The sequence below is a fragment of the Camelus ferus genome, chromosome 16 (genome assembly GCF_009834535.1).
Source record: "Camelus ferus isolate YT-003-E chromosome 16, BCGSAC_Cfer_1.0, whole genome shotgun sequence".
Classification (NCBI taxonomy): domain Eukaryota; kingdom Metazoa; phylum Chordata; class Mammalia; order Artiodactyla; family Camelidae; genus Camelus; species Camelus ferus.
The window spans coordinates 6899052-6912481 of NC_045711.1; the positions used below are offsets into that span (position 1 = coordinate 6899052).

The 13430-nt window shown below is 55.1% G+C and overlaps 1 protein-coding gene across 2 annotated transcripts in view; it reads right to left on the minus strand.

Moving 5' to 3' along the window:
• Positions 1–1479: 1479 nt before the first annotated feature.
• Positions 1480–13430, minus strand: part of AKAP1 (A-kinase anchoring protein 1) — a 30618-nt gene continuing 18667 nt past the window's right edge. For both annotated transcript variants that reach the window (XM_032498449.1, XM_032498448.1), the window contains exons 3-11: positions 10818–10951; positions 9122–9248; positions 8471–8598; positions 6466–6643; positions 5212–5362; positions 4742–4809; positions 3282–3355; positions 3005–3067; positions 1480–2594 (exon numbers count right to left, since the gene is read on the minus strand). In XM_032498449.1, the coding sequence (XP_032354340.1) occupies positions 2520–2594; positions 3005–3067; positions 3282–3355; positions 4742–4809; positions 5212–5362; positions 6466–6643; positions 8471–8598; positions 9122–9248; positions 10818–10951 (998 nt within the window). In that variant the 3' untranslated portion in view covers positions 1480–2519. The remainder of the gene's footprint in view (positions 2595–3004; positions 3068–3281; positions 3356–4741; positions 4810–5211; positions 5363–6465; positions 6644–8470; positions 8599–9121; positions 9249–10817; positions 10952–13430) is intronic.

Sequence of the window (13430 nt, forward strand, 5' to 3'; positions counted from 1 at the left end):
CCCAGCAGGACCCCAGGGACCAGCGAGGGGAATACACTGGACACAAACACCTGCAGTGGGACCAGGCTGGATGCTCTAACTCCTGTGCTCAGCATCCTGCCACTCTCGCACTCCAGGCAGATCACCACATCTCTCTCCAGAGTTTAATTTCACACTGAAGCTGGCCCCTGGATGGCCCCCAAGTAATTCAAAGATCATGTCAAGAATGTCCTCGTCCAGAGGGCCACAGTCTGGCACAGCAGAGCAAGGAACTCCATAAACTCGTAAATCCACTCCTCCGTAAAAGCACCAAGATTACCAGCAAAATGGTCAAAAATCAACTTTTTCAGAATTCTGGAAATTAGTCCAAGGTCCACAGCAATCTGTTTATTCAGAGTACACGTCCCCCACCACTTCCAACTCACTTTCCTTCCAACATCCCAAACCCTGGAGGCCTAAGACCTGACACAAAGGGCAGCGCGTATACTCATCCCCATGGCCTCCCCTCCCCCAATCCTGGGGGCTTTATCCAAGGATTCTGACCCCATCACTTATCACCCCAAGAGCCCAGAGGAAGCCTTTCTAGGCTGGACCACCCTGGCTTTGGCCTCTGCTTGTGCACCCCACCCCCCACCTTCCTCCCTGCCCCAGAATTATGTGGTTCCATCAAAACCCCTCCCCGGCTCCTAAAGACAGAGGCCAAACCTGTACACCAGGCTTTGTGGGCTCTCCCCAAACTAGCATGAGGGCTCCCACGCATCCTTTCCTGTTCCAGTTATGAAAGCTGTACGGAAAAAAGCTTTGGCCCTGAGTATATCTCTACTTGGCCAAAGTCACACCTAATTACGGCTGGGACTCAGGGCTGTTGGCAGCTAAGACTGCATGAGAGACAGCTGTGGTCCAGGCTCTGTACCAGCAGGGGACTTTCCCCTTCCACTTCATTACCACCAGTATCTGATCCTACAGGTGGGGGGAACCAAGGCTTTTATTTCAACCACTTGGTACCCACAGCCAGGGAGCGTGGCTGCGGGTCTGTAGGAGGATGCCTTCGGTGTGGAGGACCCTCGGGCTCCCTCAGCTCTCTAGAGACCCCCCAGGGGTAAGTAAGCCAAGGGGCACCGAGGCCTGAGCCTACCTTTAAGAGGGGCCATCAAATCAAGACAGCTCTGCTCTCACATGTAAATGTAATTTTTATATCATTCTTAGCACTATGGTACAGTAAATAACTCTGCAGATTTATGATGAATGCACATGGAGTTTGGGGAACCAGTGCTTTAAACTCAGGCCTGGCTACTGGGGACACTCACTGGAGGAAGCCAGAGGTGTGGCTGCCGCCTTGTGGGGCATTAAGAGGGAAAAGCCAGGAGGAAATTTCCGGCTACACGGTCTTCAGAGCCCCGGGTCTCCTAATGCAGGTGGGACCCAACAGCCTACCGTACTGACAACCCCCCTTCCTCGCACCCCAACCTTTTGACCATGGAAAAAATGGACTCCAAACTATGGTGTATACAATTCGAGATTTATGTAAGTTTATGAGTTTAAGTTACTTAAATTGCACAATGCTGAATGAACTCAGTCTAAAAAATAATCAAACACACACCACTGCAAGGTAATTCAATGAGCTGCTTTTTTTTTTTTAAACAAATTTGTACAGAAAAAAAAAATCCCCGGATCATAAACTATACTGTCCAGTCACCCTGTCCGTCCGCAGGAGGCCGCGGGAGCCTGCAGCCCAGGAGCTGGGCCAGGCAGCGGTCCCCTGCAGGAGTAACTTCGGCTCAAGGTGACATGGGATATGGAAAATTCATGAGTTCCCTTTGTTCTCCAGTGTATCTTGTACAAAATATTACATTCTTTAAACATATTTACAGAGTTTGCACAAATAGAAAATGGTTACAAATTACAACCAGGCTTGGCAAGATGACAGTTCCCCTCCCCCACTGCCCGAGGCCAGAGGTATGATTGCTTTGTATTTACATCTGCATTAAAAAGTCTGCCTTCAGGAGACCTAGATGGAGTTTACAAAAAAAGGTTAAACGTCATAAATTCATTCTTAAGCTGTACAAGGGATCGATACCAATTAAGTCAGTTCATGTCTTGCTCCCTGAAGAAAGATTCTGAAAGTAAAAGAAATACTCTCCAAAGCAAAAGACACACATATCCCTTGGCCCATCTGCTCCGGTGGTTTGGGTTTGGGTTTGGGTGAAGTAGGAAGGAAGCAGGAAGAAGGGTGGGGTGGGGTGGGGTGGGGAACAGGACACCTTAATGTTGACATTTTTCTTCTATTTTTTTTTTTTCCTTCTAAACAGCCTGGAACCAGGTTAAGCAACTGGCTTGTTTCACGCCATCCTATAGCTTTGAAAAGAACACACGGTTCCTTCCTTGTCTCGGAGATGAAACATCCTGACATGACTACAGTATGGAAAAGAAAGGACTTTCTGGGGGAGGACAATGTTTGTAATTCTGATGTAAAGCCTGCCTTGAGTGCCAAGCCCAACTTCAACAGTGCAAAAAAGACTTCAGAAGTGACGTGGGGACGGTCAGAGGCTTGAGTAGTAGCTGTCCACCCACTGAGCGAGTCCTCGCTCCACCAGCGACCTGTTTATCAACACCACCTAGGAGAGAAAGTTCCCTTGAGAGCTTGGCACCAGGGGCCGCGTCCCAGGCCGGTGCAGGCTCCCCCTCTTGCAGCCCCAGGCCACCACTGCGGGCGACGGTGCCACGAGTAATGGGGTGTGGGCATGGCTCGCTTTCTGGGCCAACAGGGGATTTACTTACAGGATCTGTTGGCATGCAGATAGGCTTTTCAATATGCTGCAGAATATAAGCTTTAGTGCCACGAGATGAAAGAGAAAACCCACATGGATAAGGTCCAGGACAGCCTGTGCTGGGGACTGTCATGTGCACAGTACGCTGTTTAGCAGCATCTCTGGCCTCTACCCACCGGATGACACTTGCATCACCGCCCCCAACTGTGGCCACCAAAAGCCTCTCCGGACATTGGAAGGAAAAAAACGGAACTTACCTCATCTCCAATCACACTCCATAGCTGAATCAGAGGAAGGCCAGTTGGACTGTAACTCGTCACCTGAGAAAAAACAAAACAGCCCACCATGTTTACAAACTACCCCACGCATCTCTCCTTAAAGACCGCTGGCCAACCCAGATGTGAGCCACAGGGAAGCAGGCGCTAAAGGTCGGTTCCTGAGAAGCCCAGATAGTTAAGCGAGGCCGGGAGGCACTGCGGGTGGGGGGAGGCTCATCGGCCCGCCCCACCTGCCACCCTCCCCGCCGCCGCACACCTGGGCCAGCAGCGCGGTGTTTCCTGTCATCTCGCTCATCGCCGCGTCCGCTTCAGGTGAGAAGTGGTCATCATCTTTAGAAGGAAAAGCAGCACTTAAGACTCTCACTGAGGCAAGACACTCTCATCAATCCCATAACTTGCAGGTGTTTTCCAAGTGGAACACTTCACTCGCTGCCATGGACTAAAGAGCTCTATGTGGGGAGGCCTCCCTGTGACTCCAAGTGGATACACTCGGGTGCCTGCTGCACGCCAGCCACTGGAACTCTGCCTTCAATGGAAATACCACCACCACCACCACCAATCTGGGGGCCAACTGGGCTGAGCATGTTGTGTGGGGTCTCACACTGGGTCAGTAACACCATGAGATGGCAGGTGTTGTCCTCACTTTACAGGTGAGGACACGGGGACACAGGTGGATGGCCAAACGTCAACCAGCCCCCCGAGTGGTGAAGGTGGAATTCAGATCCAAGCAGGACGCCATGCAGCCCAACTCGGGCAGTGACCAAGCGGGCGGCACTCCTCGTCAGACTACACAAGTCGTGTGCAAAGACACATCTAAGGCAAGAGGTGGCAAGGATGGGAGAGGCAGAATTAAGGTCCGGGAGCGTCTTACAAAGGAGGGCCTTCAAAAGACACTTTAGCCAGGCCTGGACAGGCTGCGGAGGGAGGCCGGGCCCGGGCAGTGAAGGAAAACAGAACGAAGCCCGTGTCCAGGTTCTGGCCAGTGTGACTCCGGCTGGACTAACGCGCTTCTGAAGCATCCCTGGGCTTCAGTCGAACAAGAACAAGGTCAGAGAGCGAACCTGGGGCGGGAGGAGCATGGACTGAAGGACTGCAACCTCCAACCACTCCTGAGTACTGGCCATAAACAGCCGCTGGCTGACTGCCATCCTCAGCCCGTTCCTGGGCCACTGTGACTGCCTCGGCCGCCCTGAAGGACAGGTGCTGGCCCATTTTCCAGATGGGAACAGGGAGGCTGGGGCTAAGCAACTTGCTCAGGGTCACACGCCAGTCCCCTCCCCGCCCCCCCCAGCAATGGGATCACAGTCTGAGACGCCACCCAGGTGAGTGTCGGTGTGGTCCCCACAGAGCCCCAGGGGCCCAAGCACAGCTGAGCAGAGCCAGGGGCCGCAAGGCCCGCCCTCAGCCCGCGAGCGAGGACTCTGGGCCTCGACTGCGTTCTGGGAGGTGCTGTGTAGGAGGCCTCTCCAAGCCGGAGGCTGGGTAAAGTCTGGAGCAGCGGACCTGACAGGGTGGTCCACAGACCAGCGGCACTGGCGTCACCAGAGAACTTATTACAAATGCAAGTCCTTAGGCCTCAGCCCAGACCTATTCAATCAGAAACAGAGTGGCAGCAACCCGGGTTTGCTTACGTCCTGCAGGTGAGAGCCAGGGTCTCAGAAAGACCTACTTTCCGCCACGGCCTGCACCCCCCAAGCCAGAGGCCCCTCCTGTTACCTGACAGGGGCGTCACACCGTCAAGAAGGACCTCTGCTCCCTGGAACGGCAGGGTCACGAAGTCAGACCTGGAGGGCGAGACAGGCACACGCTGAACATGGACTGCAAGGCTGGCTTGCTCTGGGCTGGCGCTCACCTTCTGGCACCCAGGAGGAAGCCCCGCCGCCGAGGGCCACAGCTCCCGGTGCGCCCGGACGCAGGCCCGGCCCTGCACCAGCCCGGCCTCAGGGGTGCTTCTCCCACCCAGCTCCCAAAGAGAAGCCTGCCTCCCTTTTGCCAAAGGACACCAGCGGGAATGCTCCCCCCAGACAGGCCTTTCTGGCTCCGTCTGGCTGAGACAAGCGTGGAGTCTGTCTACATCATACTCTGCTAAAACAGAGTAGGCAGCAGCAGGGAAGAAGTAACCCACGTTCCAGGCCGTGCAGAACCGAGCCGGCTCTGCAGAAATCACAGCCCCTGCCTCCACGCACCGGATCTGCCGGAGCACGTCGACCTTCACTCTCTTGTATCCCCCGTAGTCAACGTAGCGAATCTCGACTTCATTGGTCTCCTCGTAGGAGGCCACCACTTGGGCTCGCCACCAGGCACCGTCCACGCCAGGGGCAGCGCAGATGACTGTTACTGCAGGGCGGGAAGACAGCATGTGCAAACACCTGGCCTGGGCAGGGGACCAGAAAGCGCTCCCCAGAGCCCAAGACTGACCCCGGGAAGGCCCTGGACAGCCTCGCGTGTGCGCTGCCCAGACCAAAAAGGATTCATCTAGACCTGTTTCCAGCAGAGGTGGACACAGGTGAATTGGAATAAACCAAGTAAACTCCAAAATTCAGGGACTGGACCAGCACTTGCCTTACATTCTTAACCGAAAGTCCCAGAAAGCATTAAGAACCTCCCAGTGCAGCAGCTCTCAGCGGCTGGTTGCTAGGACCTGCTCTGGCCCATGACAGCGCAGATTGAGGGCAGATCAGAAGGGCCGCCCAGGCCTAAACCCCACTTCTTCTGGCCTTTGCTTCAGGAAGGCACAGAGAGCACTAATGCCCGGGGAAGCCAGCCAGGCCAGAAAGCAAGTGCCCCAAGTGTCACCAACCCCACCTGGGGGCAGCAGGGGTGGGGGCCTGTGACACAGCTGGCCACACTGTGTCCTGACCCTTAAAGGCAGCCCCTGGTGCAGTCACCTCCTGGCCTCCAGTAACATCAAAGAATGTGACAAAATCCTTTTTCCTCCAAAACAAAAACCATACAAAAATGCAACAGAAATTTCAAGGGTTTTCCTAATGACTTGAAGCCCACTGGGGGCTCCAGATTAGGAGTCCCTGGCAGTGCGGGTAAGAGAGATCTTCCAACATTCAATTCCTACTAACCAGGGCAACAAATAAACAGCGACATAGGGCAGGCTCGGAGTGCAGCTGGGTTCTAGGCTCGGAGCGCAGCTGGGTTCCCAATCCAGGTCCCGTGCAGGGTCCACCTGGGCAAGTCACTGACTTCAGAGTCTTAGTTTTCTCATCTGTCGACTAGAGATGACCCAACCCAGCAGCAGGCCTGGCCAGAAGACTCAGCCCAGCACACTCCATGCCAACAGCAAGAACTCAGGGATGCCGCTCCTGTGAAGGGCCCCAGAACAGCCTCCTCCTGGTCAAGACCAAGGGCAGAATAGCAGGGAAGCCCCAAAACTTCTCCCCCGGGCCTGGCCAGAGTCCAGGCCCCCCGACCCCCCAAGCAGCACTTACTTTCCACTGGGGTGGGCAGGGTGGGGATTCCTGGCTGAGAATAGCAGAGGTACATCTGCTGGTCCAGGCTGCGCAGCGCATGGAAGGTCGGGTGCGTGTGCTGCTGCACGAACAGGTGCCCGGCGTTGACCTGGTTGACCACGATCACCTCCACAGTGATGCCATCCGGGAGCATGAGCTGCAGGAAGGGGAGGGGCAGCAGCCATTGAAGCAACCCTTCTGGGATGAGTCTAGGATAAGTCCAGAGGCCCCAGGGCAAGTCTCTGAACTGGCACATCTTTGAAAAAGGCACGACAACCCAAAGCGACATGGCACCCAGATGGCAGAGGTTCAAGGAGACCTATTTTAGCCGTGGAAAGTGCTTGGCACCAGCATGGCCCTTGCCCTGTAATACCACAAGTAACCGCTAGAGGCAGCCTCAACTCAGGGCTGGGCAGGGAGGCTCCCAGGAATGGCTCTGGATGTAGGTCCCGCCTCCCACTGGCCTGGGCAGAGCTTCCCTCCCCAACCTCTTGTGGAGAATCTGTTAAGAACCAGCAAAGGCAAAGAGGAATGAGGTGGCCACTGAGAACAAGAATAAGAAGTAGATAGCTCCTTCGGACCTGCAGCTGACCCCAGGAGCTAAGGTTTGACGGCGTCTCTCTCCCCTGCCTTCCTACCAGCCAGCAGCGGCCTCAGGTCAGGTCCACTGTCAGTCAGCCCAGTCTGAGTCATTTGCTCTTCTCTACGCTCCACAGACATCCTCCCAACTCATTCCCACTCTGGGATTTGGAACGCAGGTTTGCTCAGTGCCAGGCCCCACATTAAAGGCCCTAGAAGATGCCAAGATTGGTCTCTAAAGAACTGTTCTGAAGACACTAGTTTCTCTGGGACTAAGGCAACATCTAGACGCTCTGGACACAGTAGCATATTGACTCCAACTCCAGGCCAGGTGGCCACAAAAAGAGCCTCTGGCTGAGAGTCCTGGCCCACCCCCTCCAGGCCCCCTAGTGCTGCAGGCCGAGTGGTGCCTCCAGTCCCAGCCAGCCGCCCGGCACAGAGCACACGGGAAGGGAGGAAGCCACATCAATCACCCAATTATCTACACATAAAGAGTGGGTCTGGGGCCCAGCCTCGTGGGGGAAACTGTGTAATTCAGAAGTGGAGCACTGACTGGGGTTCAGGCCACTCCCAAAGACCCACAGGAAAGGGAGGGGACATGCACCACTTCCCCCAAAGCACAGGGTCTCTGGAGGAAGGAAGATGCAGAACCAAAGGGCCAACCATCATAACAAAACAAGGCCACCTCCTTGGAGCAGCACATGCACCTGACGTGTGAAATGCCTTCAGTACCGCACACGTAATTCCACTCCCAGTGAGACGAGGCTCAAACTGGGCTGGAGGCACACAACACAGCAGGATGTGGGCAAGAGACCCCGCAGCCCCAGCACACACAGGCCCGAGATGTCAGCTCCACCTCCTGCCAAGCACCCAGCGGGCAGGTGGGGGGATTTCGTCTCCTTTGTGATCTGGGCACCTCCAGTGAAGAGGGAAGGGGAAGGGGATCCCTCACCAGGGCCACCACGAGACCTGGCTCAACTAGAGGGAAGGAACGACGGCACAGCACAGCCCATCCAAGCCCACAACGGAGGGCCCACGCAGGCCTCAGAGGTGCTGGGCTGTGACCCTGGACACAGCACCAGCTTTAAGGGGTCCCTAGCCAGTCTGCGCACACCCAGCGGGGATGGACTATAACCCTTTCTAGGTAAATGCCTTGGAAACACAAAGGCTGCCCAGGCAGCAGAGCCATGGGAGTGTGGTCCTTCCAAGAAAGCCCAAAGGCTTCCTTCCAGCACCCCGGCTCCAAGGACACAAGCCAGCAGCAGAACTGACCAGCAGAGGCTAAAGGTGAGGGCACAGGCACCTGTGTGCTTGGCCTTCCTGGCCCACAGTCTTGGGAGTTCCTGTCTAGGGCAGGCTGGGGGAAAGGCGCACAAGCAGCCCTGGCCCCCAGGAGCATGCTCACCCAGGAAGTCATTGGAAGAGAAGGCAGTGCCAGCGAAGGCAGCGGGGGAGCGTAGATGTTGGTGAGGTTCAGTTCCTTGAACTTCTTCCCGATCAAGTTCAGCGCCTTGTCTACATGATGCTGAGAGCCTAAATGGGGGGTGTGGGGTAAAAGCAGGGCACAGTCACAGGGGGCAGGACAAACAGCAAAACCAAACTCATGCACACATCACACTACCTGGGACTCTTCCCCAAGTACAGGTGCATCTTTAAGGTAACAAAACGCCAAGCTCGGCCTTAGGATGAAAGGCACCTGAAGAAGCCTGAAGTCCGGGGCCTTTCAAACGAGACCTGTTGACGTGACTATACTTTGAAAGCTACAGGAGCCCAGCAGATGGGGAGGCCCGGCCCTCGCACACCATCAACCCAGGACCCCTGGCCCACCACCGAGTGCCCACACCTTTCCTGGCCACAAGGTCTGGGGGGACCCGAGTCTCCTTCAAGCACCAGAAGGGGAGATGAGGGGAAAGGGAAGACTCACCCACTCTCTCCACCTGGGGTGGGAAGCTTCAGAGACTTAAGTCCCAAAAGGGGAGCAACTGAGACTCAAATGCTTCAAGTCACTTACATCGCAGGTACGAAAACTAAACCCAGGGCAGCAGCTGCCACTGACCTTCTATGTGGCAGATCTGGACGTTCTGGGTGTAAGGCAGGGTGGAGATGTAGATCTTGGCACCAGATGTCTGCTTCAGAAAACTCACGTACCGTCCCTGCTTGCCAATCAGCCGACCAACTAGGTGCTTCCAGAGAGAAAGGAAGGTGAGAGGGTTAACAGGAAACCGATTCCCTGCCTCCCTGAGACCTGCCTTTGTTTTACACCAGGTCAGACTCAAACAGATTAACTGTTAACAGATCAACACTCACTCACCAGGCACTGTTCTAAGCGCTTACACTTACTCAGAGTGTGAAACAAATACCATCTGTTTATCACCATTTTACAGTTGAGGGAACAAGCCCAGAGAGGCTAAGTAATTTGCCCAAGCTCACACAGCTGCTGAGTGGCTGAACTAAGCAGTCTGGCTCCAGTTTCCACTTCATTCCCAACAGTAGGACCCAAATTCAGACACTGTAAAGGCAGTGTCTTCTCCTCCCAGATCCATACTATGAGATGTTTCACTAGCACAAGTTTCAATTTACAAGTCCTCCACCTCTCCCAGTGTGCCAAGGTCCAAAGATGAATGGGCTGAATTTGAAAATAAAGGTCTAAGAAAGAACCCTTGGGCTCCTGCTGCGAACTGACAGCAGGCTGGAGCCTCCAGAACACAGGTGTCCAGCAGGGCCAAAGCTCAAGGCGAACAGAAGGAGCCAAACTTAGCCACAACCCAAGACCAGATTTGAAACAGTCCCCAGTGACCCCGCCCAGCAGAGCTACTAGGGACAGGGTCCCTCTGTACCCAGAGCCTCCTGCATTTGCCCTTTGCAACTTCTGAAGGAGAAGGCAGGACTGCCGTCAGGGTCACCGGGGGAAGAGACAACTGGGGGTGCCAGCGCCCCAGGTCAGAGCAGCCCGCCTGACCCAGAGTTCACACCAAGCCAAGCCTCCACCTCGGCAGGGAGCTAACAGCCCTGGGGGCATGCAGTTGGCCAATTATTTCTGAGCCCCAGAGATAAACATCAAGATCAAGCTAATAGGATGTAAGTTAGAAAAGCAAGAAGCTAGACACTTAATACACCCAGGAACGGGGGATGAGTGAACTGACATTCACACAATGAATAAAGCAGTTAAAATTACATTTTCAAAGAACACAGGAAAATTAAACTGTTAAATATTTAAAAGCATTAATTAGAGGAACATAATCTCAATTTTGTTTAAAAACCACAGGGTGCAGGATGAGAAGGAAATAAAAGTCTTCCCAGTCACTCCCAGGGGTAGGATTAGAGCTGATTTTATTTTCTTCATACATTGCTATGTCTCACGCCCTCCAAAACACGGATTTATACTGTGCTCAATTATAAAACACACTTGGTGCTGAAGAGCTTGAGCGGAGCACAGTGAGGGGACTCCTAGCCAGCCCCTGCCCTCAGCCTGGTTTTGCTGGCATCTCCAGACAGATCTGAGCCCCAGCACCACAGGAAAGGCTCCTGAAGAGGAAGCAGGCCTGGGAGTTTGAGGAGGATGCTCCTGAAGGCAGGTGCAGGGACTCCATTCTGCAGGAAGCTCTCTGGACCTTAGCAAAGTAGGACGCTCCTTTCCCTTCAGCCTCTGGCTCACAGCGGGGGGTTCTCCTGGTTCACGGCCCCTCCCTTGGACCCCTTCCTCCAAGGCCGATGACCCTGGGCAGGGGGCACTTAGAGCCTGCAGCCCTTACCTTTGGCACTTCAATCTCCCAGATGATGAGGTCGACCTTCTTGGGGTTGGAGCCTGCCTGGGCATTCTGGAAACCGTCAGGCTTCCGGAGGCCACAGCAGCCATCCACCGAATCCATGCTGTTCCCGTCTGAACCTGCAGGGGAGGAAGCAGCACGCACAGACACCGGCCCAGAGCAGTTAATAACACTCAACTTCCAGACTCACATTCCCGGGAGGCCCCCGCCCCAGCCCCCTCCTCAAGCTTGGCAGGTGACTGTCAACTTGCAGTCTAGAAGGCTCAGAACAGCCCCAATGAAAGGAGGACTGGGGGTGTAGATACACCTAATTTTAGCCTGTCACTTACAGTCCCACTTGCTTAACTGGCAGCTGCGCCCAGCACAGCTGCTGGAGCAGAGACAAGTGGTGACCTGGGAAGAAACGGGCGCCGGCCCAGGAAGGGGAGTCCACGGGGCGGGGGAGGGGCGGGCCAGCAGGTCCCCACCGTCTCAGCAGCCGGCATCAGGTGCAGGCCTCCAGGGAGACTAACCGGCCATAGCTGGTCCACACACTCCCAGCTCTGCAGCCCCTCAGATCAAGGGCCCCTGGCCCCCAAGGCCCCAGGCCTGGGCTCACAGTCAGTGGCCTTCAGCCAAGCAGAGCCAGTCCTCCCTCGCCCCTGTCCCCGACAGGGCCCTCCCTTCCCTCTGCTCAGGCCCGACTTGTGAACTCTGAACACTCTTCTGGGCTCATGGTGGGTCTTCAACCTCTGCTCAAAGATCGAGTGGAAGCTCCACCCCAAGAGGAGAGGCTGGGACAAAGGACCCTGGCCCCAGTGGGGGCCATTCCACTCCCACCCGGGGGTGTGCCAAGGGGACCATCACAGAAAACGGGGCCCAGACCAGCTTAAGAGAAGTGGCTCTGGCTTAAATATGGACGACTCAGTTGCCAGAAATAGAGCACTCCTGAGAGTCTACTAATTAGGTTATTTTCCACATGGTTTCTCCAAACCCTGGACATAGTCCTCTGCCAAGCGGCCCACGTTCTGCCTGGATGCGGGAGTCAGGTATTACTTCCAGCTGAGAAAGAGTGACCTCCCACCAGCACCAGGGGCCCAGGGGAAACCACTCCTTCTGAGAGAAGCCTGCTTAGCCAGCTGGCTAGAACCAGAGGCAGGCTGGTGGGGCTTGGCTCATCCACAGCCCCCGGCCTCAGCCCGACAGGACAGGACTGGCCTGCCACCCCGGTGACCCCTAAAGGTGGCTCAGCCCGCACCAGGACTCCAGCAGGCTGCACTCCAAGGCCAGCTCTACTCCACAGGATGGTCCCCGGGCCACTCTAAGCTCTGACTTCCTCACTTACAAGGCAGGACTACCGTGAGAATGCGTGGAGGACTCAAGCCTGCCGCCTGGTGCAGCTGAGTGCTTGGTGGCCAGCTCCACCAGGCCCCCACCTGCCGTCCCCCCCACGCCGCCCACCACTGCGGCTGGTCCCAGCCTTCTCCTCTACAGCCCGAAAAAGCACAGCTTTGTAGCTACTACCATCAAACTGGAGTTGGCAGGACAAAGCTGAGGGGCAAGAGGCAGAGGGAAACTCCTTTTACTGGATTTTTAACCCATTTTGAGATGTTCAAACAAAAATTTTTTAAAACATTTTAACATCCCTGAAGTTGGGTGCCTGCTCTGGTCTCTGGCCGCCTACACTCATGATTGGCAGCATCTTTTTTTTTTTTCTTTTTGAGGTACATACAAAACAGTGGTGTCACAATCCACAAACATCTTACAGGTGACAAAAAGCAGCGCGTGGTACACACCACATGCTGCTGACAGAAGTAAAACTCCCAAGAAAGAGTCCCAACTTTCCCAGAGCTGAGGCTCCAGGACAAGCGAGCTGGAGACCCACGGAGGGGATCGGTGGCCTCCTGCCGTGAGATAGATGAATATACCCCAGGGAGGCTGCAAAACCAGGGTCAGGAGCTGCTGACCTGTCAGTTAGTGCTCTGAACTGTATACGCTGGGGTCAGTGCTCGGAAAAACCCAGCGGACACTTCGTTACCAAAGTGCCCCTCTTTCCCGGGGGTGGAACTGCAGCTGCACAGAAAGGAAATGGCTGAGGCTCTCTGCGAAGGACTAGGTGCCGGCAGCACGCCCCAGGGTGCGCGCCTCCCGCAGGGGCTCAAAGCTGCGGCCAGTCTCTGGGCACTTACCCCGAAAGAGCTTCTGGAGAAGGAAAGCAGGTGAAGACATGGGAACAAGCACATGATTAAAAGGAAAAAAACCATTAAAAAAAATCTCACCCACTCCTGGTACTCAAAGGAATTAAGGCTAAGGAGGCTTCTCCCTTTTGAAAAAACTTAAAAAGACCTATCACAAAGTTAGCGTTTAAAAGAGGGAGGGCACACTTAGGTTAACCAATGAACCCAACTTTGAGCTGGTTCACCCGTAAGGGCTGGGGTGGGTCCCTGGATGCTGAACCAAGTTACAGCTCCCAAGGCTTTGAGGTTCAAGGCACCTTAACTTCTCAGTTACCCACCATTCTACGCTGTACCCCAACTTTCCGTAGGCCGGCTGGGACACAGCATTGAGGAGCACCATCACTGCAGCCTCTCCCAACCGAAAAAAGGGAGAACCCCTTGT